This window comes from Electrophorus electricus, chromosome 11, assembly GCF_013358815.1.
Source record: "Electrophorus electricus isolate fEleEle1 chromosome 11, fEleEle1.pri, whole genome shotgun sequence".
Classification (NCBI taxonomy): domain Eukaryota; kingdom Metazoa; phylum Chordata; class Actinopteri; order Gymnotiformes; family Gymnotidae; genus Electrophorus; species Electrophorus electricus.
Window position 1 is genome coordinate 5,277,501 of NC_049545.1, and position 24,487 is coordinate 5,301,987.

A 24,487-nucleotide genomic window follows, 5' to 3' on the forward strand; every position below is an offset into this window, starting at 1 on the left:
GTATATGTGTGAGCACACATGCAAGTACAGCTGCATCAAGGCTCCCTCTTTGCCTCTGTTCCTCAGGGCCTATGTGATGGGGGCCCTAGCCAGGTGTGGACGGGTTAAAGCCAAAAACACAGCCTGATTAGAAAGCAATATACAAATAAATCACAGGCGGCCTGTTAACATCAGAGTCCAGGAGAAGGCAACAGCAAAACAATATAACTCAGGGTTAAGACATTTCACGTTTCACTGAGCATGCTCAGGTCCCGAGGGGAACAAGATGTTTGCTACACAGCAATACTTCCACCCTCATTACTTACACAGTACGTTTCATATGTGTCAAGAGAGTGAACTAGTGCTTGGAGCTAATAAAACAAACCCCACCATGTAGGTGGGAGAGCCAGGGAATTGGGTATCCATGTCCGTTTGCATGATTTTGGCTCGAGCTGATGTTCCATGCACAGATGCGCCTATAGACTACACTATAGATTAAAGTTCACCGTGTGAACTTTACGGGGTTGTGGCCTCAAGGGAGAAACCTGACCCAAACCTCCTGGTTTCCAAAGTCACCCCCATTTGGCATACAGGCGGGGTCCATGTGTGGTGGGGCTCGACGCTCGGCCTGGTGCCAGCTGCACAAGTCTGAGTTTGTGCATGTGTTGAAGAAATTACCCACTAGTGATGGCAGGCGATGTGAAAGGAGCCATCTTTCGGAGAGACGTGCGAATCCCTCCTCAACGGAGTCCTTCGTTCGACAGCTGCTGTGCGCAGCGTAAACATCTGCGTGGCGTTACGGCAGCTCAGAGCGAAACCGCCATGAGCTCCGGCTACGCACCAGCCCCTGCACCACCTCCACCATGCGTAATACGTGATGATGTGAGGCCTGGCATTGAAGGGAATTCCAGCTCTCCCATATCATGGCCCATTAGTAACCGTGAATCAAAGGAAGTGGCAGGAGAAGACCAGGCCTAAAGGCCAGCACCAGGGTGAAGAGCTCGGTGCTATGCTTCCTGCACTTAGCCCTTCCTCTGCAGCTCTGGCCTGAGAGGCGCTATACAGCCAATCGATAGCGGATGATTAGTCAAGTGTCATTTGCCAGATAAATCTTTCACAGTGTTAAAAAACCCAGTGCAGTTCACTTGTACAGTCAGATCCCTGTGCATTCCAGACTTGCTGTTTCACACTCCGAGATGCTTTATTGATTCTGTCCTATTAGCGCGCTTGTACGCAGACCCGTGCAAAAAAGTGTGCTAGCCCTGATCTTCAGCATATTAACAAACAATCAAGCATGACTTGGTGTCTCTCGCTGTCGATTCTATGCCTCCATGGCCGTGATTCCAGTCTGCCCTATGCACGTCCACCCGGGCACATCAATGTTTCACTGGGGTTGCCCAGCCCAGCAGAGCCCCACATCCGGGGCGGGGGGTGAGGCGGGACATTAGCAGCCTCTCTCTGATTGAATGGCCTGGGTAACTAACCCTCAGCAAGAGGCCTGCAGACCTCCAGCAGCATCCACTTATCATCCGTAAATATTAGTCTGACCCCTCAGCCGTGGGCTTCCTCCCCAGGGGCAAGCAGGAAGAGGGGCTTCCACTCACCATGGAGAGCACTTTACTGGATCAAACGTGCAGCCGGTGCATGCGTGTGCGGCCCATGAGCCTTTGAGGCCTGAATCAACTGTGGCTCTGCTCACTGGTACAAAGGCGCGCGTTAGAAGGAGGAGATTTGAGCACGGGAAGCGTGCCCACCCCTTGCATTGGCGCTGGGGCGCAGTTTCGGAGCGTGCACAGTTCTAATGTTTGGGGAAGAAAAAGGCTTTGTGCTTAAGACCTTTTGTGTGGCAGCACTGTGTATACCCTATGCACATGCATGTATACCACGTGTTCATGCGTGTATACACCCTCTCGTTCCCCCTTTTCCTCTCGCTTTCCCTCTGCCTCCCACGGGGCGGTAACCTGTACGCCTGTGAAGCTGCCTCAGCCCGTGTGGTGGAGCGGAGCGATTACACACGGAGCCTCAGCCCAGCGTCCCGCTGCTCGCGAGCTGCGCTTGAACATGCTCCGCCCACATGACTGCACTCATGTCAGCTAATGATGGCTCAATTAAGCCTGCAAACATCCCTCCGCTGAGTAAACGGCCACCTAGCTCAACCCCGCGCAAACGCCTCCCTGATTCACAGTAAATTAGACACAGACAGCGAGATGTCAAATAGCTCCTAACACCTAACTGCTCTTGTGTGTCTGCACTGTAGATACATAAATGAAATTAGTGAAGGAGGGGGGGGCTAATGGCTAAAGATGCGACATGTGCATAATTGTACAATTAGGGCCTTGTCATCACACTGAATTTCAGCATTACTGACTGCTATTAGCACCAAATATTCAGGCATCTTGAACCCCGTGAGTGGTCTGTAATTATTTCATTCACGGAAGGAATCAGAAAATACATGAAAATACAAATATAGTACATAAGTGGTTTGTTGCAAGTGTTTAAAAGATTAAATTAAATGACCTATGAAATTTTTTGTCTATATGAATATATATGAATTATGAAATATTTTGTCTATATCAATATATATGCCTAATGACATGCTTTGTCTATATGAATATGAATATTGTCTATGAAATGTTTTGAACAATTCTTGAAATGGGTACTTGTCAGTTCTTTCTTTCTTAGCAACCTACATTTAGCTACAACATGGTTTCAAAAATGAACTCGTCACAGGAACAGAAACAGAATGCATTTACTTGAAAAACATTCCACTCAGTGGTTTGTTAATGAAGCATGACACCATAAACACAGCGTACAGAAACCCGCAGCCGAAAGGAAGTCACACTCATCGACCCTGGCCTCCGCTGGCAGGGTTCGCCGCTGGGCTACTTCCCCATGGAAACCGATTTCAATATTGCAATAATGAACGTATTCCTTTTCAGAAATTATACTGCTCATTGGATAAGAATTAAGTATGAATGCAGAGAAGCTTGACGTGTGACCTTTGAACTGCAGGACACAGCACTCCGAGGACCCATCCTGATACAGCACTCCGCTGCACAGCACTAGCAGGTTAGCATACTACCATACCGGATCCATACCTGCCTGCGGCCATGGCAGGGGAGATTTGAAAGAGCAGGTAAGTCAGTGATCAACATGGCACACAAGCAATTTTTCACCACGCAATTTGAGCAGGCATGCGGCTGATCGTTTTAAGCGTGTCCGCGTTGAGTGACGGAGATGAGCGGGGGGGCACAGCAGACGTCTCTCTGAGGCATGAGCTCTAATCAAGATGAAGTGCGTATACAAATCTATTTAATAGGGCTTGCCAAGAGTGAAACTCCGCATGTAAATATGGCAAGATTAAATTTCATCAGAGCAGAGCAACACTGTGACCAATCGCCTGCAGTCACACGGAGCCTGCCAGCCGCACCTACTCCACCACCCTGCCCCCCAACTCACTCCCTCAATTTGCATTGTGTGATCTTTCTCGGGAAAGGGGGGGGGGGGGGGTGAGATGAAGTGTGTAGGGCAGCTGACGCCAGATTCAGCTCAAGGTCAGTATGAGCACTGACTATGTGCACACATGTATGTGTGTATGACTGTGTGTTTGTTTGAGAAAGAGAGAGAGAGAGAGAGAGAGAGAGAGAGAGAGAGAGAGAGAGAGAGAGAGGGAGGGAGGGAGGGAAAGGGAGAGAGTGAGAGAAAAGGGGAGAGAGGGAGGACAGAGAGAAGGAAAGATGAAGGTGAGGGTTACGTGTGGGAGTGACAGCACAGGAAGTCACCTTACTGAACTCATCAGCAGAGCCCTTGTGAACGAGCCGGCATTATGGGTATGAAACAGAAATTGCACCATTCCCGACACTGACTTTACTAGGGAACTCTGAAGTCAGATTGTGGAGAAAGAGTGAGAGTTAGTGAGTGAGTGAGTGAGTGAGAGCGAGCGAGCGAGCGAGAGAGAGAGAGAGAGAGAGAGAGAGAGAGAGAGAGAGAGAGAGAGAGAGAGAGAGAGAGAGAGAGAGAGAGAGAGAGAGAGAGAATGAGAGCAAAGGAGCATGTGAGAGATGGAAAGAGAGTGTGTGTATAAGACATAGAGACAAAGAGTGTGTGTGTGTGTGTGTGTGTGTGTGTGTGTGTGTGTGTGTGTGTGTGTGTGTGTGTGTGTGTGTGTGTGAGAAGAGGCGGGGGGGCTGCATTATGCCACTTCAGGGTCCAGGCTGGCATGCCGCTTACTGTAGCAGTTAATGATGTGCTCTCTCGCTCCCTGTCACTCTCTGCTGACATTAGTACTGATGAGGCTCAACCTGCTTTGTGTGCAATAGAGCACTTAGAGCTCTGAAAGCTTGCAGATAGATGTACAATGTGAAATATAAGCCACACACACACAGGAAAAACTGACAAGTTAGGGTGAGGGCAAGAACGAAAGAGAGAGAGAGCACACGAGAGACGGACAGACAGAGAGAGACAGGCAGACAGACAGAGAAAGAAACCTCCCCCCCCCCCCCCCCCCCCACCAGGTGACACTTTCACAGCAACCTCCCTACACCGTCAAACCGTCCCTGGACGAAGAAACCATTCAGTGGAACTGGCACACCCCTCTTAGAGCACTTCTTCTTTTATGTCCCCATGCTGTTCTAGAACCATCTGCAGCTGGGGCCTCAGAGGCCCTCCTGGCTCCTCCTTTAATTATTTTCATCTCTCACCCTGAGACACACCCACTCCCCCTCACCGTGTCCCTCCCTGCCTCAGCGTGACTCTGCGCACACACCTCCCAGACGGACAGCTTGCTGCTGTCCCTTTAAGAGAACATGGTTCTGTGCCAGTGGCTTCACAGGCTCAGAGGCGTGTTGAGTAGGGAAGACTGGCACACTGAGGTTAATGCCCTGGCATAATGCACAACACATGTGCCAAGGCAGATCAAATTATGGGTCAGGGAGAAGAGAAACATGAGCCGCCAGGACACTCTTGGACTTCTTGGCTGCGTCGACTGCAGAAATGGAGCGACAGTTTTAAAGAAATACATATATTTAAAAAGTACAAAGCTAGAAACAAATTGGGAAAAAATTCCAACCAAATATACAAAGGCAGCGGTGAAGAAAAATACTGCTGCAATGAACTGGAATTTGCGACATTTCCTCCTGCGTTGCCTGAATCCGTGTGAAATGTTTTCCGTGTGTTTTTCTGCAGCCCTGTTCCTGTCCCTCATTACAGCTCACTGTGCACCATTCCGCCTCAGGATCCTCATTTCCTAGCAACAGCCTGCCACCAAACATTTGGCACAAGTTCAACAACACCCCCTCCCTCCCTCCCTCCCTCCGTCTGTGAAAGATGGCTGCACTGCCTGCTTGCTCTCGCCGGCTCAGGCTGGATGGCAGAGCCCAGCGCGGGCTGCCCGGCCCACTGCGAGACTCCATTAACTCGCCTTTCATCCAATCACACCCTTCAGTGGCAGGGCACTCTGGGAGCCCACGCCAAGCTTCATTAATCAGCGCTTTACCGCACAAACTCCCCTCTGCTAATCTGACTCACAGATGAAGAGGGGGAAAAAAGGTTGTAGCAAAAGAAGCAGGAGAACAAATCCAGAGGACAGAAGCAAAGAGCCTAATATGCTCTGAATGGAAAGCCATAAAGGTAAATTAAAATGAATGCTGGAGGTGGAACTAAATGGGAACCTCAGCGTGATGTTCATACGGGGGTGTCTTCCACTCGGAACACAAGGTCAATGGAGATTACTGTTCAAGGAGGTGTTCCTCATCACCGCAATGAAACACAGCCCTGCGCTTTAAGTGGCAGCGGCACCACCTACCCGCCACTCAGCGCTCGCAAAACAAACAAAAAACCCCCAAAAACAACAAAAACAACCCCCCCCCCCCAAAAAAAAACCAAAAAAAACCCGCAAACCACCTCAGCGGAACACTGTCGCATTGGCCTCTCCCGATTCATGAACTTCTCTTGTTTATCATCAAACAAGTAAATATGTGAATCTGTGGGGAGGCGTGTGTGAGGAGGAGAGGCAGACTACTCTGTGCTCTCTCTCTCTCTTTTTCTGTGCGTGTGTGTGAGCCTGTGACTCACTAAAGCTGACTAAAGCTTTTGTCTGTCAGTGGACAGAGGGGCCATCAGCAGTCTGTCATCACCGCTCATGGGAGGGACCCCACTGGGCTGAGGAGGATACAGGAAAATCTGCACGGATCTCTGGTAGCGGTGAGGACCTCCGAGGGTGCGCCTTGTGCTGGTCCTGCTCACCTAACAGTACACGCATCACAAGCGTGCACAGCCGTAAAACAGCCTGCAAACCACAGGAAAAGCAGCACAATAAAGCACTCATTTCTCAGTGTAGCCTTTGATCTAAATCTAGACGGCTGGTGTTAATAACACAGTGGATGTTATTAATTATGAGCAGACTGGCTTTATGAAGTATAAAATCTGCTGCAGGGATGCCCACAGTCTAACGGCAGTTCTCCATATGACTGCTCAACTGCTGCGTTCACCTCAAGTGCAGTAAAATGCTTTCTGGGGACTGGCAGGGGACTTTTCAGTCAGGCATGCAAATGTTTGGTTCTGGCCTATGCTTTGATCAAATTGTTCTCTCTATAAATACCTCTACTCTAAGTTCCTACATGTTTCTCACAGGTCTAGGTCATGCTCTCTAGAACAGCTAGCATGACAGGCTAGTCACTAGAGCCTTTACAATCTGACATAAAGCATTTACCAATTCCCAAAACACTATCAGCAATATATTCTGCTTCTTGGACTTTTCCAATACCATACCTACAGAACTAGGAAGCCTACAACCCACTCATGGTAGATACTATACAAAGTGCTACCTATAAATCTTCTCTTAAACTCCTTAAAATCAACACACAAACTATTTGAGCATGATGCAAATGTTGAATTCAAAAAGTGATTATAATTGACAAAGAAATGCTTAAACCATCAGTATCTTTGGGCATACTTAAATAACGGCTGAAGTCAGCACCTGACTGCATTCTGTATTTTCCTAACTGACATTAACAGGAAGACAAGGGCAGAATAATGCAGAGAGCAAGATAAGGCCAAAAGAGAGAGAGGGAAACAGAGAGAGAGAGAGAGAGAGAGAGAGAGAGAGAGATGGGGGTGGGGGAGGGTGTGGAGAGTGAAAGAGAGTTGCCGGGTGCCGACAGACAGGCTGGTGCCAAGGTCTGGGACAGTTACATAGATGAAGAAATCACTTACATAACTCGCCTGTAGAATAACACACGCCCAGGCTCCTAGAGAAGCACTCAGGATCCCCGACAGGACACATTGTTTATTTGTCCAGCATGCTTCACTTTCATTCTCCATCAAAAACCACTGGGACGTGAGCACGACCCAGACCTCACACAGCAACATCTCCCAAGACCAGAGACAGACATGAGGGAGAGGTGCAGGACAGCAGCCTGTTCCAGGGACAGGCTCAGTCTGGGGACTGTATGCGCAGTAGGCAGCGAGTGCTTGGTGCTGCTATGTGGGGAGCGGGCGCCCAGGCTGGCTGCAGCAGCATGCTTCTCCAGGTCCCGGGGCCCTGGGCCTTATGCGCAGGGGAGCTGAGGGGAGAGGATGGGCCTAAGTAATGAACTCTCAGGCTGGATAATCAATCCTCTCACCTCTCAGCCAACACTGTCCTGCTCTTCTTCAGGAGACTGAGAGAGAGAGAGAGAGAGAGAGAGAGAGAGGGAGAAAGAGAGAGAGAGAGAGAGAAATGAGGTAAAGAGAAAGAATAAGGGAAAGAAGTCAGGGAGGAACAGAAGCAGGGTGAAGGTGAAGACAGGCTACAGCTCAGCCAAATGCATTAAACATGTCTGCTGAGTGAGGTCCTGCAGAGCACCTGGAGAAGCTGCTATCACAGCTTTGTTTGGGCCTGTGGAAGAAAAACAAGGCAGCCCTCTGGGATGCCCAGTGTGCCTTTTTTTCGCGAAAATTTGAGCCGTGGACATACTGAGCTGAGCATCCACCGCACTAACGGCTCCCGTCGTCTCCAGAGCTCACGGCAAGTTGCAGCCGAGCAAACAGGCACGCCGCTCTCAGGAAACGCTGCGACGCGGTCCTTCCTGTTCTGGTTCTCTCGTGCTGTCTGGTGTCGCCTGGGGGACTTTTCCAGCCAATCCGCGTAGGATGGCACTAGCGTGTCTGGGACCAGGAGACAGGCCAGTGTGTGCCAGAAGCAGCGGTGAGGAGCGTGGGTGTCACCAGCGAACGTCCCCACTGACCCCACGGCTTTCGCAGCCATGCCAACAAACAAAACCCCTCGTCACGTCTCTCCTCGTCACCCACCTACCCTCAGGCTCTCTTCACAGCAAGCTGCGCCATGATGAAAGTCATTTAATCAGGGATGAAAATTATTTGATTAGAGCGTCACGTTACAATGGTTGCCAAATTGAGTGATTCCTGCTCCGAGGTTAATCATGGGCCTACATTGCAGGTATCCACAAATGGATGGCCAGTGCCGGGCAGATGGCGGCCTCTTTTCTCTCGGCGAACAGAGCGGGTACGGACCTGCACGCCGAGCCGTCCCAATCACATTTGTAATGGCTCATTAACAGTGGGGTCGGAGTGTAATGGGGTCGCGCGCTTCACACCAACCTTGATTACGGATGATTACGAGTTCCAGTTTGCGGCGTCCGCAGAGCGCACGGCGCGCGTGGCTCCTCTATCAGGAGCGCAGCAGCACGGCACTCTGGCAGAGCTGCCGCTCACTGCAGGGCCCAGCGGTCCACCCTGACTCGCCTGGAGCCCCACGCTGAGCACACACAAGCAGACAGACTGTTGCATTCTTAAAGGCAGACGGCGTGCGAGGAGGCCGTGCACTGTAAACGAAATCGCTCGGCAAGTCCGCGACCTTCAAAGAGAGTGAGTCATCCTGGCCGCCAGTGAACCCTCAGCGGAACCTCGCTCTCATGGGTCACAGAGCCATGTTTCTCCAGCCCAGCTACACTGTGTATCAGAAGCTCTCATGTACTCCAGGGCAACTCGTAGCCAATCAGTGTTACTCATATTCAGGAGTGCCCTATTAAGGGCAAGAAACAGAGAAGTGCATCTGATTGCTGTGCGGAGATCAGCGTGAGCTGTTTGGAACAGAAGCTTGGTGACATAACACTCATCCTAACAGCACGCACCTAGGATAACATCCAGATCATTAGCTTCATACTTATACACATCTCTCTCCCTCTCACTCTCCCCCCCCCCCACCCCCCCCCTCTCTCTCTCTCTCTCTCTCTCTCTCTCTCTCTCTCTCTCTCTCTCTCTCTCTCTCTCTCTCTCTCTCTCTCTCTCTCTCTCTCTCTCTCTCTCTCTCTCTCTCTCTCTCTCACATTCTGTAGAACAATGTAAACATCAGTGAGCTGAGGGTACACGCTTCACCCTTGATCACCAAACAAACTGCCTAGAAAGTCCAGTTCACAAATAATTTTTAAAGCTATTCCTTGTCAAGTAGTAAAAAAGCAATGCATATTCAGAAAGCCTGATGCTATGCAAACACATGCTCACTTACTGCAATATAGTAGACTTTGGCTTTTTTTACCAGCTTCCAGTTCTCCTCCAGGTCCAGGTGTTTATCCTTCTTATAGCAGTTGGCAGCTGCCAGATTAGCAACAAGAGACCTAGAAGATAAAAATGTAATCTGAACTTCAAATAAATCACAGGCAACCACTGTCAGTCCAAAAATAGAATCACTTACAACAATTTCCATATAATCATTATTAATAATCCAGCAGACCTTTCAAAAACGTTTATCAAACGGCCGTCCAACAGAGACCCAGTTCATTTGGCAGCATCTATTAGCCTGTGATACTAGCCATTTGTGCTACCAGACTTAGCAGTTGTAAGAAATGCACGTGAGACAGCGAGTTCAGTCGTAATGGTCATGTTGGGGAGCCAGAGTGGAGTGCGCTCTCTAGCCGTTAGACATAGCTGTAGGCCAAAGCAGCTTGACACATGGACGCTGCTTTAGCAAGCAGCTGCATGGTGTCAGCTGTGCCAGAATTAAATATCAACACACCACTCCCCCCCCCCCCTCGCGCAAATGCCTTACAAGACCTTTCCCATAAATAAATGAACAAACAAATCAATGATGCAGGGGAAGTGTGCGGCTCCGCCGGGACCACCGCTTCTCCATTAGCCTCCTGGTGGTCCTTGCATCAACAAAAACAACTAATTCCAGTTTGAAAAACAACTCCTCTCATTATTCACTTGTTAGCGAGAAGAAGCTGTCCCCATGGGCCAGCCGGCATTCTGAAGTTGCATTACCTCCAGGAAACTGCCATAGTATACAGTCTCGCCACAAATGGGAATCAATCGAAGACTAGTCCTGGCCTTTGGAGAAGCAGAGCTAGACAGATTCAGGCTGAGCTGCAGTCTAAGCACACTGCTGACGGTCACAGTCACGGTGCTCCAGTCAGCGTTGACCGCATGCAGGCCAGCCCCCCCCCCACCCCCCCCACCCCAACAGGTACAGCCATAACAACAAACAAATCTGTTTTGACAGATACATTCCAACAGTGGTCTCGTTAGTGCAGCTTCCTTCCGGCCTGCAAGACTGGATATTAGCATAATGTTACTCACAGATTTCGGAGGGAGGGAAAGCCCTGATACAGCACTCTGATAACGACCTTAATGGAACCAAATTAATCTGAATCAGATTAGTGTACCGCTGATTATTATGCGGTGAAAGTGTTGGGGTGAACCAGAGCCGGGCGCGGACTTTCTGCTCTCTTGCTCCAGTGTTGGAGAGGAGCATTCAAACACATTACAGCTTTCTCAATCCAGGCGGCTGACCCACAGCTTCACCCCAGCCTGGCCTCAGGACAGCAGCCTTCTGACCCAGTTTCCTGCCCACCCAGCCTGCCGGAGGCTGGATGTCCGTGCAAGAATGGGCCCCCGATGGACTGCTCCACGAAGGTGCCATAACAGTGGCCCGTGTTGCTGGAGTAAGCAGGCTTTGGGAACATTATCGATCTAGGCTCAAATGTCCTGTCAGTCTTTAAGCTGCAGGGGTGTGTGAGCACAAATGCGTGCGTGCGTGTGTACACCTGTGTGATGTGGTGTGTGACCTCTCTAGTCTCCTGTAATGAAAGACTCTGGTCTGACAGGTGAGGCGGTAATGAGTAGTCTCACAAGGCCACAGCTGACAGCTCTATAAGCCAGCACTCCCATTATCAGCGAGCTGGGCTGGCCAGCAGCGCGCCGGCCGGAAACAAAGGGAGCTCCCCTCATCACCCACTCTGAGTCTCCACACCGACCCATCTTACTGGCAAGTACCATGCGGGCCCACATCAAACGGCCTGCACTAATGGGCAACTCACCTCCGGCACGGGCAAGCTCCAGCGGATCTCCACATGAAGAGGTGGGGAGAGGAGACCCATCCACAACAAAAGGACCGTGATGACATGGAGCTCTCAGGCTCCGGCTCAAAGAGGAGGGAAACATCTGGGAGTGGTGGTGCTTCTTCACACGTTTCCCATGAAAAGAGCTTTTAGCTCAAGTTTAGCAGTCTGTCAGTTTATTTTTGTCAGTTTATTTTACAGGGGCTGCACACATTAATCACCATTTCAGCGAAATAATATCATCGGCATCAACATGTCAGCATACGCTACATGCTGAAAGCAGTGACTATGGAAAGGAACACGTTTTTTTAATCTGGCTTTGAACATTTTCCAAATTATGAACACAGTGGGAACTATCTGATGAGCGCTTGTTGATCATTAACCTGATCATATCTCCACCTCCCAGGGGAACAGAAACCAGAAGGCAATACCACAAGCTACTTTACAATCCACCTGCAATTCTACACATTTTAAAATGAATCAAAAGTTGAAGACAATCTGATATATGATGATTAGGTGGCACGTAATGCAATCTGCCTGCCTCAATCATGCCCAATCATGGAATTTGGAACCCTTCTGGGGCCAAGTTGAGAACGGTGATCAAAAAAACCTCTGTGCTGATCTAACCACACATAAAATATAAGGAAGGAACTCTGGCAGAAAGGAGAAGAACAACCAGTGAGGGAACAGTGAGTCCCAGCGCATGGTGGAATGTGTGTGTGGGTGTGGGACTGGAGGTTTTGTCCAGAGGAAGCGATAAAGGCATTCTCCGGCAAGCAGGGCCATGCTGACCTGTTGTCGCCTGTGATGCAAGCGGCACAGGTCCCAGTAGGCTCCTTGCTCTGCTCGTAGTAGTGTGCATCCACATGGGCCTCCTGGGCCTTCTCCTTCAGGATCTCCCCAAACCGGTCCTCCCCGATGCAGCCAAAGAATGTGGCAACTTTGGAGGGCTTCTGGATCATCCACTGAGGAGAGCAGAGGAGAGGAGAGAGCAGGAAAAGAGAAGAAAGATGGAGAGAGAGAGAAAGAGAGGAAAAGCGGTTATTGTTTAATGTAAACGCAGATCCTCCACTGGAGCATGGAAGGAAATAAAAAAACCTAATAAAAAAGCCACCGGGGGGGGGGGGGGGCCTTGATTTGCTGTGCTGGAAATAGCACTTCCAGCATCTGGCAGGTTTTCTATGTAGACTGGTACAATTCCTGGAAAGGCAGTGCGACTGCACTAGAGAGATCTCTACTGCAGGACTGTATTCACAAAACCCAGAGGGAGAATAAGCAGTGAAAACAGGAAGTAATAGCACTCTGAGAAGGAGAACATACCGAAAAAGTTTGTGATGCACAAAAATCTGCTCTTAAGAAGCCCTCAAAATAAGCTCTTTAGGACATGAACATGACTGAATGAGTCACTGCCCCCCCCCACCCCACACCCCACACACACACACACACACACACACATATATATGTAGAGGGAGAGAGACGGGGAGCTAATATATATATTAGTCATTCTGATTTTATCCCAAGAGATCATGTTTATATATGGCCCATGCCATTTTTGGTGACAAGGCTATTCATTGAGAATGACGGGTGTTATTCAAGGGCTTCTTGCAGACACGCCTGCAGAGCTGTGTGAGCGGGCATGCTCTTAAACAGAGGCAGGGCGACCTCGAAGACAGAGGCATTACTGGCACCAGAAAGCATGTCTGCAGCCTGACGCCTCTGAGCCCTCGGCTGAAGGAGCCGGCCCCACGCGCCCGTGCTGAAACCGGCTTAAAGGAGAATTCTTCCTCCAGCCGCTGGGACAATGCACGCCACACCGTGACTCGGCCACTTTTACGTGGAATATTGACGAGGACTTTGCTGGTTTTCAGCGCTCGGGCTTTAACCTCCGAAGATTTATTGCCGCGCCTGGAGTTCCGCTTGCTTGTTTGACTGCAACCTTGCGCTGGCGGCTGATGAGGGCCCCGCTGACAGGGATGACCTGCATACATGAGAAATTCATCATTCGCTCTGGATTACTGCAGCCATCTGCGAAGGGAACGTCCGCCCATAAACACAGCGTGCCACTGCCGCTTCACCTCGGCGCTAATTAACACACTAAACATGAAATCGCACCGTAAGAAGGAAAGCTGGGGTTACACTTGCAGGCTATCAAACATGACAAATAAGGAATAAAGCCTCGCTAACACCTTCGCCTCATTTGTTTTCTTATTGTTTACTGGCAAAGAACGCACTCCAGCACAAACCTACACGTGTAGTTAACAGTAGTTCTTTCATCCACGTATGCTGCTAAAAGACTTTTGATCATTTTTCCATTGCTTTGGTTTTTGATCTATTTGGCTTTTTTCATCACATTTTTTTTTCTTGAACATTAAGTGTTTTATTACTGTCTTGCACAGAGCACTCTTAAAAATTTGATATGAATCATACGTACAATAACATAAATTATGTGGACAAGGAAGCTTTCTAGGCTAGAACTTCACCACCAGTGTCAGAGATTTGAGCACTTGGCAGGGGGTCATGATGCAAAGTTTGAGGGCACCTCTTAAGTTGCACCTGTTTTTCCATAACATTTCAATACTAAAGAGCAGAAGTCATTGAACACCGCTTACCATGTCCATGCATTCAACAAGCATTACAGCTGAGAAACCTCACCAAAAAAAAAAAAACAAAAAACCCACTTACCAGAAAAAGAATCATAATTCGTAGGTAACCTCCATGCCGGAGGTCATCAAGTAGACAGAAGTCAAAGTCCTGAAGTCAGTCTCCCTAATGGCTTTCAGCAGCTTTGGACAGCAGTAGCATGGCGAACTACGCAGGGCGAGTGTGAGTCTTCAGGTAGTCATGCACTAGGGTGAACACGCTCACGCTCAGCTTTTTTTTAATAAGAGTTTTTCTAGAAGACTTCAATGTAGACACTTCCACCCTGTGCCACTTTCCACAGGCAGAGCCTCCATCGCTTTTCAAATGTTTCTCTCCCTCTCTCAAGTGGTGCCGCTAGCGACACAACAGCCAAACGATAAAGACATTTGTTGCCTACAACCTTATTTATTACTGATATAGCTGATGTCAGTGATTAGCAGATATCAGATATCAAACATCTTGTCCGAAGGTCAGTCAGTGGGAACACTTTTACACTGAAGGACTGATCTACAAAAAAAGATGATGGCTTACACAAAGAGTCTGATTTTTAGGAGTCCTCATTGCTTATTAGCTGTACTCCCCTGTGACTCTTTGTCCAGTATATTCACATGTCCCCAAGGATGCCCCCCAGTAAAAATTGTGTGTAGAGCCACTTAAGCATATCTGCCCACTAGGATTCAGGTTCTAATCCCAGCTATGTCATGTGCCACCCACGAACAGAGATCTCAAAGAATGCGACTGCCTGCACAGCTGCTTTGGATGGCAGGAGCCTGCATTCCTCTGTCTAGCTAGCTGAATCACCAGCCAATCACACAGGGACATGTGACAGCCTCAAGCACACACATTCTGCCCTCAGCTCTTCAGGTGTGTGGCAGCTCTGTACACTTGCTAGTTTGAAACGATATGGTGACAGGTTTCATGTGCACTGGAGCAACGTTCTAGCTTCTGCTGGGGGGAAGCGCAACAAAAAGAGCTTATTTAAAATCCTTTAGCCTTTAGCCAACTATAAGGCAAATAAAACTAATCAGAAACCAAGGTGGGGATATATAAAGGAGAGGAGAAAAAAAAATACAATATTTGCTAGTGTTCTTTTGTGCCACTACAATAGGAAAAAAAATGCTACAAGCATCACAGCAACAGTTCAAATGCTTACAGTAATAGCTTCCGCGTAATAGATGTAGACGATCATTGTTGTGACTGCTCTTCAGAGAGCACCCAAGACAGAAACAAGACTGGTGCACAGGCTGGAGCCACACACACCTCTGCATCTCTGCTCGTACTCAAATCATCAAAGGAAAAAGCGCACACGCGCGCGCACGCACACACACACACACACACAGCCAATCAAACAAGGCCGTCTGCTGCATAGCCGCTAGTCTATTTGTCTCCATCTCCTGCAGTAACCCCCTCCTGCTGACAATTACTTTCAAATGGAGATCTAAATAAAATATGATACTTCCATTAAGACAAAAGAGCTATCTGCAGGGTCGTGCGGGGGTCGGGCTACACCGGGTGAGGGGATCTTCATGCCCACTCACATACCAATTACCCAGCAGCCGCAGCAGTGGGGCGAGAGCAAACGGGCGTGAGGGGCGCTTCATTACGCAAGGGCAGGAGGAGCGGAAATTAGGCAGTGGCGGCCCCCGGCTGAGCTCCCCACTACACCCCCCCAACACCGCCCATCTACCCACCCTGGTCACGCACGCCGAGCAGAGGACTAACACAATGTGACTGCATGCAGGGAGATGTAGCACACATGTACACTCTCTCTCTCAGTCTCTCTCTCTCTCTCTCACACATACACACACACACACACACACAGCTTGCTTGAGAGGTGAGAAACCACTGGAACGTTTCTTTCAGACAGGTGGTGCAAAATAATTTTGAACATTTGACACACCAAAGTTCTGTGGCTGGCACACTATTAAACAATTTCTGACTGCACGTCATGTACACAATAAGATACTACTTGTTTCTTAATTAATTATTTGAGTCTGCTAATGCCAGCAATTATGTAATGTTGGCACTTGCTGACAGACAGTAGTCTCTGCAATAGTTTGAATGAAAGAAAAACATTTAATCACACCACATCATACTTAGGCCACAGTTGGCAGTTGGAAATGTATAATTCCATTTAAAATGGCCAGTATTTTTTTAAGCCACAAAAATAATTTCCAAAGGTAAATTTAAAACTTCAAAATTTCTAGCCGTGTGTATGGTGTGCTGCCTTTGGTCTGACGGAGAGGCATTAGGGGTGGCATGGTGCGGATGTGACGAGCTCTGCTTTGGGACAGTCCCACTGTGAGGCCCAGCAGCTACCAGCTGCCACTCCTCACACTGCTGCAGAGGACAATCCTACTCTAGGACCCCAGCACAGGGAGGCTGCCCACTCAGAATGCCTGAAACGGTTATGCCCCACTGGCTTGCAAGGCTCACAGCACTGAACACATCTCAGCGAGGCACGATTTAGTGATGAAGCATTTTAACACGGGCACTGTGGTTATTTTCTTCTTATGGGTCACTAAACAGCTTGAGAGATTTGGACTATATCCACATAGCCAAAAAAGGCACAGATACAGATCAGGGCATGACTTTGAACCATAATCCTATATAAACAAAACAACATGTACATACAATGCCAAGTGTTTCAGATAAGGTGATTTGAGCACAATGTACGATTAGGGTGCTTTGGCAGTTTTGGGTAATGGCAAAATTAGATTAATTTGTTGTTGACACACTATTATAATGTAATCGCATTTAGCTTAGTGAATGCAGCCTTAAACAATGACAGTGAGCGCTCCTCAACCTGAAAAGCTCCTGGACAGTGCAGACATGTCTCGGGATTAAAAGCCCCTGTGCAACCTGGTGGAAGCAACTCCAATTATCATGCTGGCAAAACTGCAGCCCGCTATTTATAGAGCGAAAGACGGGCCGGCAGCAGACGCACTAAAGTGGCCGTGAGCAATGTGGCATGTGGTGCCTGTTTGGGCTCAGCTGCCTCTCAGCAGTGGGAGAGGGGAGGAGTTCCACCACACAAAACCACATTGGTTCCCTGTCCACTACCTCTGCTGACATGAGCCATTTGACTGATGAGCCTTCTGTATTTTTCATCGTATACCCCCCCCCCCCCTTTTTTCTTTTTTTGAAGCTAAGGAAAAGTAGCACTCGACTAAAGGAAGTGAGGGCGTGGGGGTGAACGTGAGTCATATCTCTGAGGACGCAGGCAGAGGGGGACAGACTAGCGCAGCCTCTGCTGTCACTGGCCACAGACACATGAATAAATAAAGGCATTATAATGAAGACAACTTGCCGTCTGCCCATCAGAGGCTGCCAGCCTGGCACCAAAGCCCAGGAGGGTGGGAGAGATGGCGGGGGGGGGGGGGGGGGGGGGGAAGAGAGAGAGAGAGAGAGAGAGAGAGAGGGGTCCGTCACCGAGGGGGACAGTGATGAGCACTGCCTGGCTGCATTAAATCACTCATCGCTACAGGACTCAAGTCTCTTCTCTCTCGACAGGATAACAAGCTTTGGACTCCTTTCTTTTTGCTGCCTCACCCTTGGCCCCCTGCAGAGCGAAACATCTGGTCAGTTTCTTTTATCTGCTTCGTTTCACGCTCAGCTGGCTCCGCGTGTGGTTCCACGCCATATCCACCGTGTACGCTCCCCACCCGAGTACACGGTGCCATTTCTGGTCCACCATCGCTGCCGTGAGCCGTCACCCGCGGTCCCTCTCCCGCTGGGGCCGACGCCCAGACACGTCAGCCTCCCTGCACACGGGGTGGGAAGGCAGCTTCGCAGCACAGCCCAAACACGCGCACACCTCCAGATTCTCGCCTAAGACCTACACCCCACCAGCACCCCCTCTCAAAATCTACAGTGCAGGGAACAAAATAACACACTGCCAAGCTTCACTGTAATCGTAGCCATTTCAGCACCATCTGTGGCAAGCCAAAGCTCCCCTCGGCCGGCTCTCGCGCAACATCTCCGCCCACGCTGTTCCTGATGCTGCCGGGTCGTGGCCGATCGGAACACACACAAACCCAGGTGTGCTCAGGCACTTTCTCCTGCACAGGTGCTCCAGCGCCTTTAGACGCCCACGAACGCAACTTCCGATGGTGGGCCGAGTGGAGGCCTCGGGTGAGAGCGGCGTGTCATGTTTCGGACACCAAATGGAGGGGGAGGAGATGGGGTTGGATTACAGCCACTAGTGCCTTTGAACACAGCGGTCGCACGGACTAAATGGCACCATCCAGAGTCTCTCCTTCTCCCTCTCAGACACACACAAACACACACAGGTGCACATGAACGTGCACGCACACACACACACACACACACACACACACACACAGGAAGGCCATCCCTGCTGTTATCTCCAGTGAGATCAGGTGAGTGCGCCGCAGCAGCAGTGGCAGAGTTTCTTCCCAGCATGCCCTCCCAGACGGCGCACAGAGCCCTAATGCATCAAGGCCAGTCAGAGTTTATCTGGCCAACACGCTCGCCTTCCCAAGCTCTTTCTCGTTAAACATACAGCACAGAGGCCTGTTGTGGAGGACTCAGGAGGCCTGCTGAATTATGCATAAGACAAACAAGGCTGTGCTGCTGGGCTCGGGACACAATGGTGAGCCTCAGCGGGTTCTCTCTGCCGGGTGTCCCGCAAGCTGGCCCCTGAGCAGCCCGAGGGCTTCCAGTGCTCCTTGCCCATCTGCTGAAATAGTTCGGGTGCAGCGCTGGTAAAGCGCTGGACCGGGCACTCTCCCGATCTCTCGTTAATAGGAGAGGCAAAGGCCGTGAAACCCGTCATCCAATTTATGGCGGGAGTTTATCTAGTCGTAAAAGGGTGCTTTGCGCTCCTTGGTCCGGCACGGTCAGACTCGGAGGCTAATCCTGTCTGTGGGGAGACGGCAGGCAAAGGAGGGGGCGTCTGTCTGTGGGGGAGGGGCGTTGGACTCGCTGCGGGAGTGCAGCTGTGCTGCCCGAAACCCCCCCCCACTGGCCCACCCCTCACATAGAGGGAGATGGGGCTCCCATGGTCCAGACAGAGTTGCAGGTGAATTGGTTCTGCCCCTGGACCTGGGACTGACACTCTGCTTTGATCTTCAGAACATGTCAGACACCCATAGGGAAAAGATCAGTGGCAGCGTGGGACACGGTACATATGGGGTGGGGGCGGGATGGGCAAAGGGCAGGGGGGTCGCGAGTGACTGAGGGGGAGCGAGGGGAGATGGAACACGGGGTGAGAGAGTGTCTGAAAGGGGGGAGGGGTTGGCGGAGAGGCAAATGTGAAAGAGAAAGAAAGCCTGTGGCAAAGGGTGAGAACTGTAAATAATCAAACTAGGTGTGTGTGAAAGAGACAGAGAGTGTGAAGAGGGAGGGGTGACAAAGAAAAGAAGCACTGGATCAAACCTTCTGGCAACTATCTGTAAAATAGCATAGAAAGGCCCTTGTTTATTACTGTATTAGCATCCCTGGTCATGAACAACAAACAGGTTGATGGCACTAGTGTTGGTCCTTCTCAAGCTCTCCACAATAAGGCAGAAGCGCCGTCATTCACAAGCATTAATAAACTCCTCTGTCTGAAGGAGCTGTTCATTGCTTTAGTGCTTTGTGTGCTTTTATGGACACAAATTAGCCCCACCCCCACTCCAATCCCCTTGTTCTGTGAATGAAAGGGGCTTTTCTGAGCCAGCAGGCAGAAGGGAACCCCCCCCCGCCAAATCTTCACACTGCTGTTGAATGACCTCTGACCTCAGTGCTGCCAGGCTGTGCAAAGCAACCAAATCCAGTTCTCTACTTTGATCAGTGTGACAGAAATGTCAGAGAGGATCAGGATGGATAGATTTGTACCATATAAGTAGGCAAGTAAAGGATGAGAATAAGTTATTTATTTTATGTGTGTGTGTGTGTATGTGTATGTATATATATATATATATATATATATATATATATATATATATATATATATATATATATATATATATATATATATATATAAATAAAAATAAAAATAAAAATTAGTTTTAAGAAAAATCAGAAAGATGGAAATGAGCTCTAGGTCACTTGTTTACTTAAGTAGTTACATTTGGTCATTGTATGTATGCCAACTCGACCTTTGCCAACTTCAGTGTTTATATACAGGCAGTTTATATACAGGCAGTGTTTATATACAGGCAGTGTTTATATACAGGCAGATATAAATGGAGAAATCGTTCACCTTCTCAATATCCTAGAGAAGAGCCTGCAACAAAAACTACAAAAATGTAGCCCAGACAACATGACAAACTTAACAGCAGACACATTACAATGAGACATGATAGTAGAGACTTAAGGTTTAATACCTTAAGTCTGTCCTGTTATTCATCACTGATACAGACATGGAAGGAGATGTTTCTCAGATGTTGCCAGGAGAATGCAACAGGACACTTAGTTGACAGCAAAATTTGCGTGGGCATGTGTGTAGCGGATAGCACACGCTGAAATAAAAGTGAGCAGGTTCAACAATAGACAATTGGCAGCTGTGTGTATAGGATTACATGGCCCTGTCAGGAGGAACACTGACACCCCTGCCGTCTGGCCCCCTCTGGGCCTGGAAACATCTGCAGGAGTTTAACAGAGAGCAGCAGGGCTCATATCTGGCGGTGGAGATGACTGTCTGAGGCGTGAGCGAGCACAGGGAAGTTGATTTACGAGGCTGCGAGCACTCCAGATTCCTGATGAACCGTCGGCTGGGATCGGCGCGCCCAGGCCCGGCTGCCCCATTCATCTCCATATATACCGGCCTGATAAAGACAGCAGCGGCGCTCCGGTGAAAAATAAGGGTACCATTACCAAACCATAAAGCACGGCGTCTGGATTGCCTCCTTAAAGTGCACAGCCGCGTGGGTAGACAGAGTTTCTGTGGATTAAATAGTCTTTTTTCTTCCTGGCACTGGGCGCAGCGGGGCAGGAGAGTGACACCGAGGCGGAGGGATTGTGACCAGGAGCACGGTGCTCTCCGTGATGAATGGAGCACAACCGCGGCAGGCTGGAGCAGTCGCCGTGGTGATGAGCAGCACCGCTTCGGCACAGATTTAATCAATAAGCGCCGCCAACACAAACGATTCTTGCGCGTGTAAATGAGCAGTAATTCCAGCCACCGTCTATTGAGTGTATGCACATACACATGTTAGGGGAAGGGGGGAAAAAAAAAGAAAGAAAAAAAAAGCAGATTAAAGGATCATTAAGAGATGTGCGGCAATCCATTAATATGCTTATTTGCTAATGTAACAGGCCACTTAATCAAAAGAATAAAGACTTCTGCTTCCTCTATGCTTCATTTTTTTATTGGCTTCCATATCTGTGCCAGTGACCCATCTAATGGGGTTACTCTATGAACGTGACCCTGCATTGGCCACTAGTGCTGTCTTTCCAAATGCACACAATAAAAAACTTGTTACAGCAGTAGAGTAATTACCAAGCTCTCATCCGTTCTGAATTCAATACTCTGTGCAGGAAGTGTTTTTTTTTTTCCCCTTATTCTTTTTTAATGGACTATTTTGGTTTAGAAATGTTTAATCATTTTTCAACATTGTTTAAGCACTTTCAGAAAAACAATATGTCAGGATCTTCTAAGTTTGTGTGAAGACAAAAGAAATTTGAATTTGTGGTGTTGTGTCTAAGCGACTGCAAAGACCACGTAGCTGTATGAAGATCGCGCTAACCACAGCACTCATGTCTCTGCTCCCATAAGATTTGCCCTCTGCAAATGAAACTGATTACATACACAAGAGAACAGTTGTTAGCAATTTGATCACTGCCAAAAACTTTTCATCCCGAATGTTTTATTAAAAAAATTGAAAAAAATGTAAAAAAACCCCCCCAAAAAACAAAAAACACGAAATCACCAGCAAATGCAGACCCACACAAGCAAGGGAAAGCGCGGCTGCGCTTCAAGCCCTTTCTTCTAAGTGTGCGATGGCAGCTCTGTTAAACTCTTAGTATCCTAGTCCTCTTCCCATCAGGAGGGAGTGTCATTTACCCTCGCCTTCCTCATTAGAGGAGAAGACGTCCGCAGTCTATGCATGGATCTGTAGGAAGGCATCTGGCTCCGACCAGATCTCCCCCGCCGAGCACTCATGCAGGTTCAGTGTTCACATGTGTCTTTAATGTCTCTCTTGCCTTGGCCATTGTCACTGACTGCTTCAAGTCATCCATTATTATTTCCGGTTTCAAAGGACAAAACAACCGCCCTCATCTTTCCATATACAAATGAAAGCAGCTCTGCCAGTCACTCAGCAATGCAGCCCACAGACTACAGGCCTGTTGCATTTACACTGGTGGTAATGAGATCATTCCAGCGCCTGAGACTCCCAAATAAAACCAGCCGCGGCACCTTACCCGAACTCCTTGCAACCAGAGTTTAAAGCAAACAGATCGTTCGATGATGCAGAAAGCACGGGCCTTCACTTCACACAACATCTACACTATTCTGTAGATTTTACCTCTTCCAACAGTTTATTTAGATGGTGTTTGACGCAATTAGCACGGCCCACACAATTTGCAAATGGATTTACAATCATTAGAGACGAATGAATACGTCAGGACAGGCTCCTACCTTTCTGATCAACAGATTTCTGTGTCCTGTGTCCGCCACCCCAAACTACACCCACTTAGCACACAGAAATGAATAAACCTCTGCCAATTACTCAGTGATACAAGCCTTACAAGTCCAATTATGGGAAATGATGAAAGCACAGAATGAAAGTGGAACACCATGGCATAGAAAGAACTATCTGGAACTCACCACAAAAACCAGATATCATCGCTGACTACCATCAACCCTTGTGCACAAACAGTACATATGCTTTCTGTACTAGCAGATGAGCCAGCACCTCGCAGGAAAGCAACTTATTACTGCACACATTCACCACTGAAAGTTTAGGAGCATAACAACTGCATTATACTGCGTTGTAAATTGCATTTAGAAAATTCTGAATTACACAATATATGTTGTCCCCCAAGCTTAATAGTGATTATTTAAATTATAATATATGCATATAATTTTACTTATACGTAGATAATTCATTGTGCATAATCTGTCCTGATATATGGCTGTGTACCCGCATTAATGTCCACTTGCAGCCACCGGTGGTACCGTTTTTGTAATGAGCAGCATCATGCATCCCAAGACAAATGACATGGTGGCGAATAAATGCGATTCTGATTTTCATTCATATATTCAGATGAGGTGTGATCTATGCTAAATGCGTCGTTTGCCTGGGTACGCAAGAGTGCTAGTTTGCTTCACCAAAGCAATCAGTGTGGGAGAAGGCTCCTCACTTTTTTTCTGCTTTCCCCTCTTTTCCTCAACGTTCACATACCAAAAATATTATACAAATGATCCTTGAATCGTCGTACACCATAAAAAGGCAACCCGCTCAGGTGCGCCTTCACTTGGAGAGCTTACCCATGAACAGGAACCCTAGATCATAGCAGAGCTCAGTGATCATAGTGATCTCACACCGCTCATACTGGATCAGAGAGGAAGCAGAGTCTATTACACCCCTCTACATACTCTGCCATAAATTTAATCAATGTGATAAATTAAGGCCAATGTGACTGGGTGGACTGTAAGTGTACTGTAACAGAGCTGTGTGAGAGCTGCCAGAAAGCTGGGAACTAGGCCATCAGGTTCTCCCAGTCCGCCTGCTTTGGATTGGGTTTCGCTAAGCATGTAGTTAACTGTGCTCAGGAAACGATTCCTCTCCAGACCATTAAGGTACTATAGAATAATAGACACACTGAGAGCTGAGGCAGATGTATTTCTGTGCCCATAAAAACGTCTCTCAAAAGCTCTCTTCACATGCCAAACGCAACACCTCGTGGGCTAGTCCGGCGGCGGATCCTGTAAAGGCCGACTTGCTCTGTGCGTTCCCAGACGCGGCAGAATGTTACCAGGGTCAGCACTGGGGACTCCACTCTACAGTTAAATCCATCTGAAAATGCAAAAATGTGAATTCTGCTCTGTAATGGCTCCCACAGGCCCTGGTGTTACAGGCCAAGAGAAGCTTCACCTCAGCCAAGCACAGGATCCTATTTCAGCCTGTCCACCCCACCCCAGTTTAAAAAAAGAGAACGAGTTTAGGGCAAGAGGGGGTGAGAAAAAGAAAGAAAGAAAAAGAGAGAGAGAGCGCCTTCACATTTAACACACAATTCACTTCAGGACAACCATACCAAAACAATTCAATTACCCTGCTGTCCTTGCCGCTCAGGCTGATTTATTGAGCTATGGCACCTGAGCTGCAGATCATTCTCACCCTCTCATTCCCTACTCTCCCCCAAATATCTTTCTCTCTCTCTCTCTCTGTCTCTCCCTCTCTCTCCCTCTCTCTCCCTCTCTCTCTCTGTCTCTCTCTCTCTCTCTCTCTCTCTCTCCCCCCCCCCCAAAAAAAAATTCTCTGTTCTCCACTTCCCCAAAACCGACACTCACTATGCGCCCCCGCCCCTCACAACCTCCCTCCCCACTCGAGCTCGGCTGAAAGCACGAGTACCTATGAAAA

General features: G+C 48.7%; 1 protein-coding gene across 3 annotated transcripts in view; it reads right to left on the bottom strand.

The window, feature by feature from the left end:
• adka (adenosine kinase a) overlaps nucleotides 1-24,487 on the bottom strand; it is a 105,769-nt gene that overhangs the window by 43,731 nt on the left and 37,551 nt on the right. For 2 of the 3 annotated variants that reach the window (XM_027017632.2, XM_027017634.2), the window contains exons 5-6: nucleotides 12,108-12,280; nucleotides 9,485-9,593 (exon numbers count right to left, since the gene is read on the bottom strand). In XM_027017632.2, the coding sequence (XP_026873433.2) occupies nucleotides 9,485-9,593; nucleotides 12,108-12,280 (282 nt within the window). The remainder of the gene's footprint in view (nucleotides 1-9,484; nucleotides 9,594-12,107; nucleotides 12,281-24,487) is intronic. The other variant, XM_027017633.2, reaches the window with a different exon arrangement.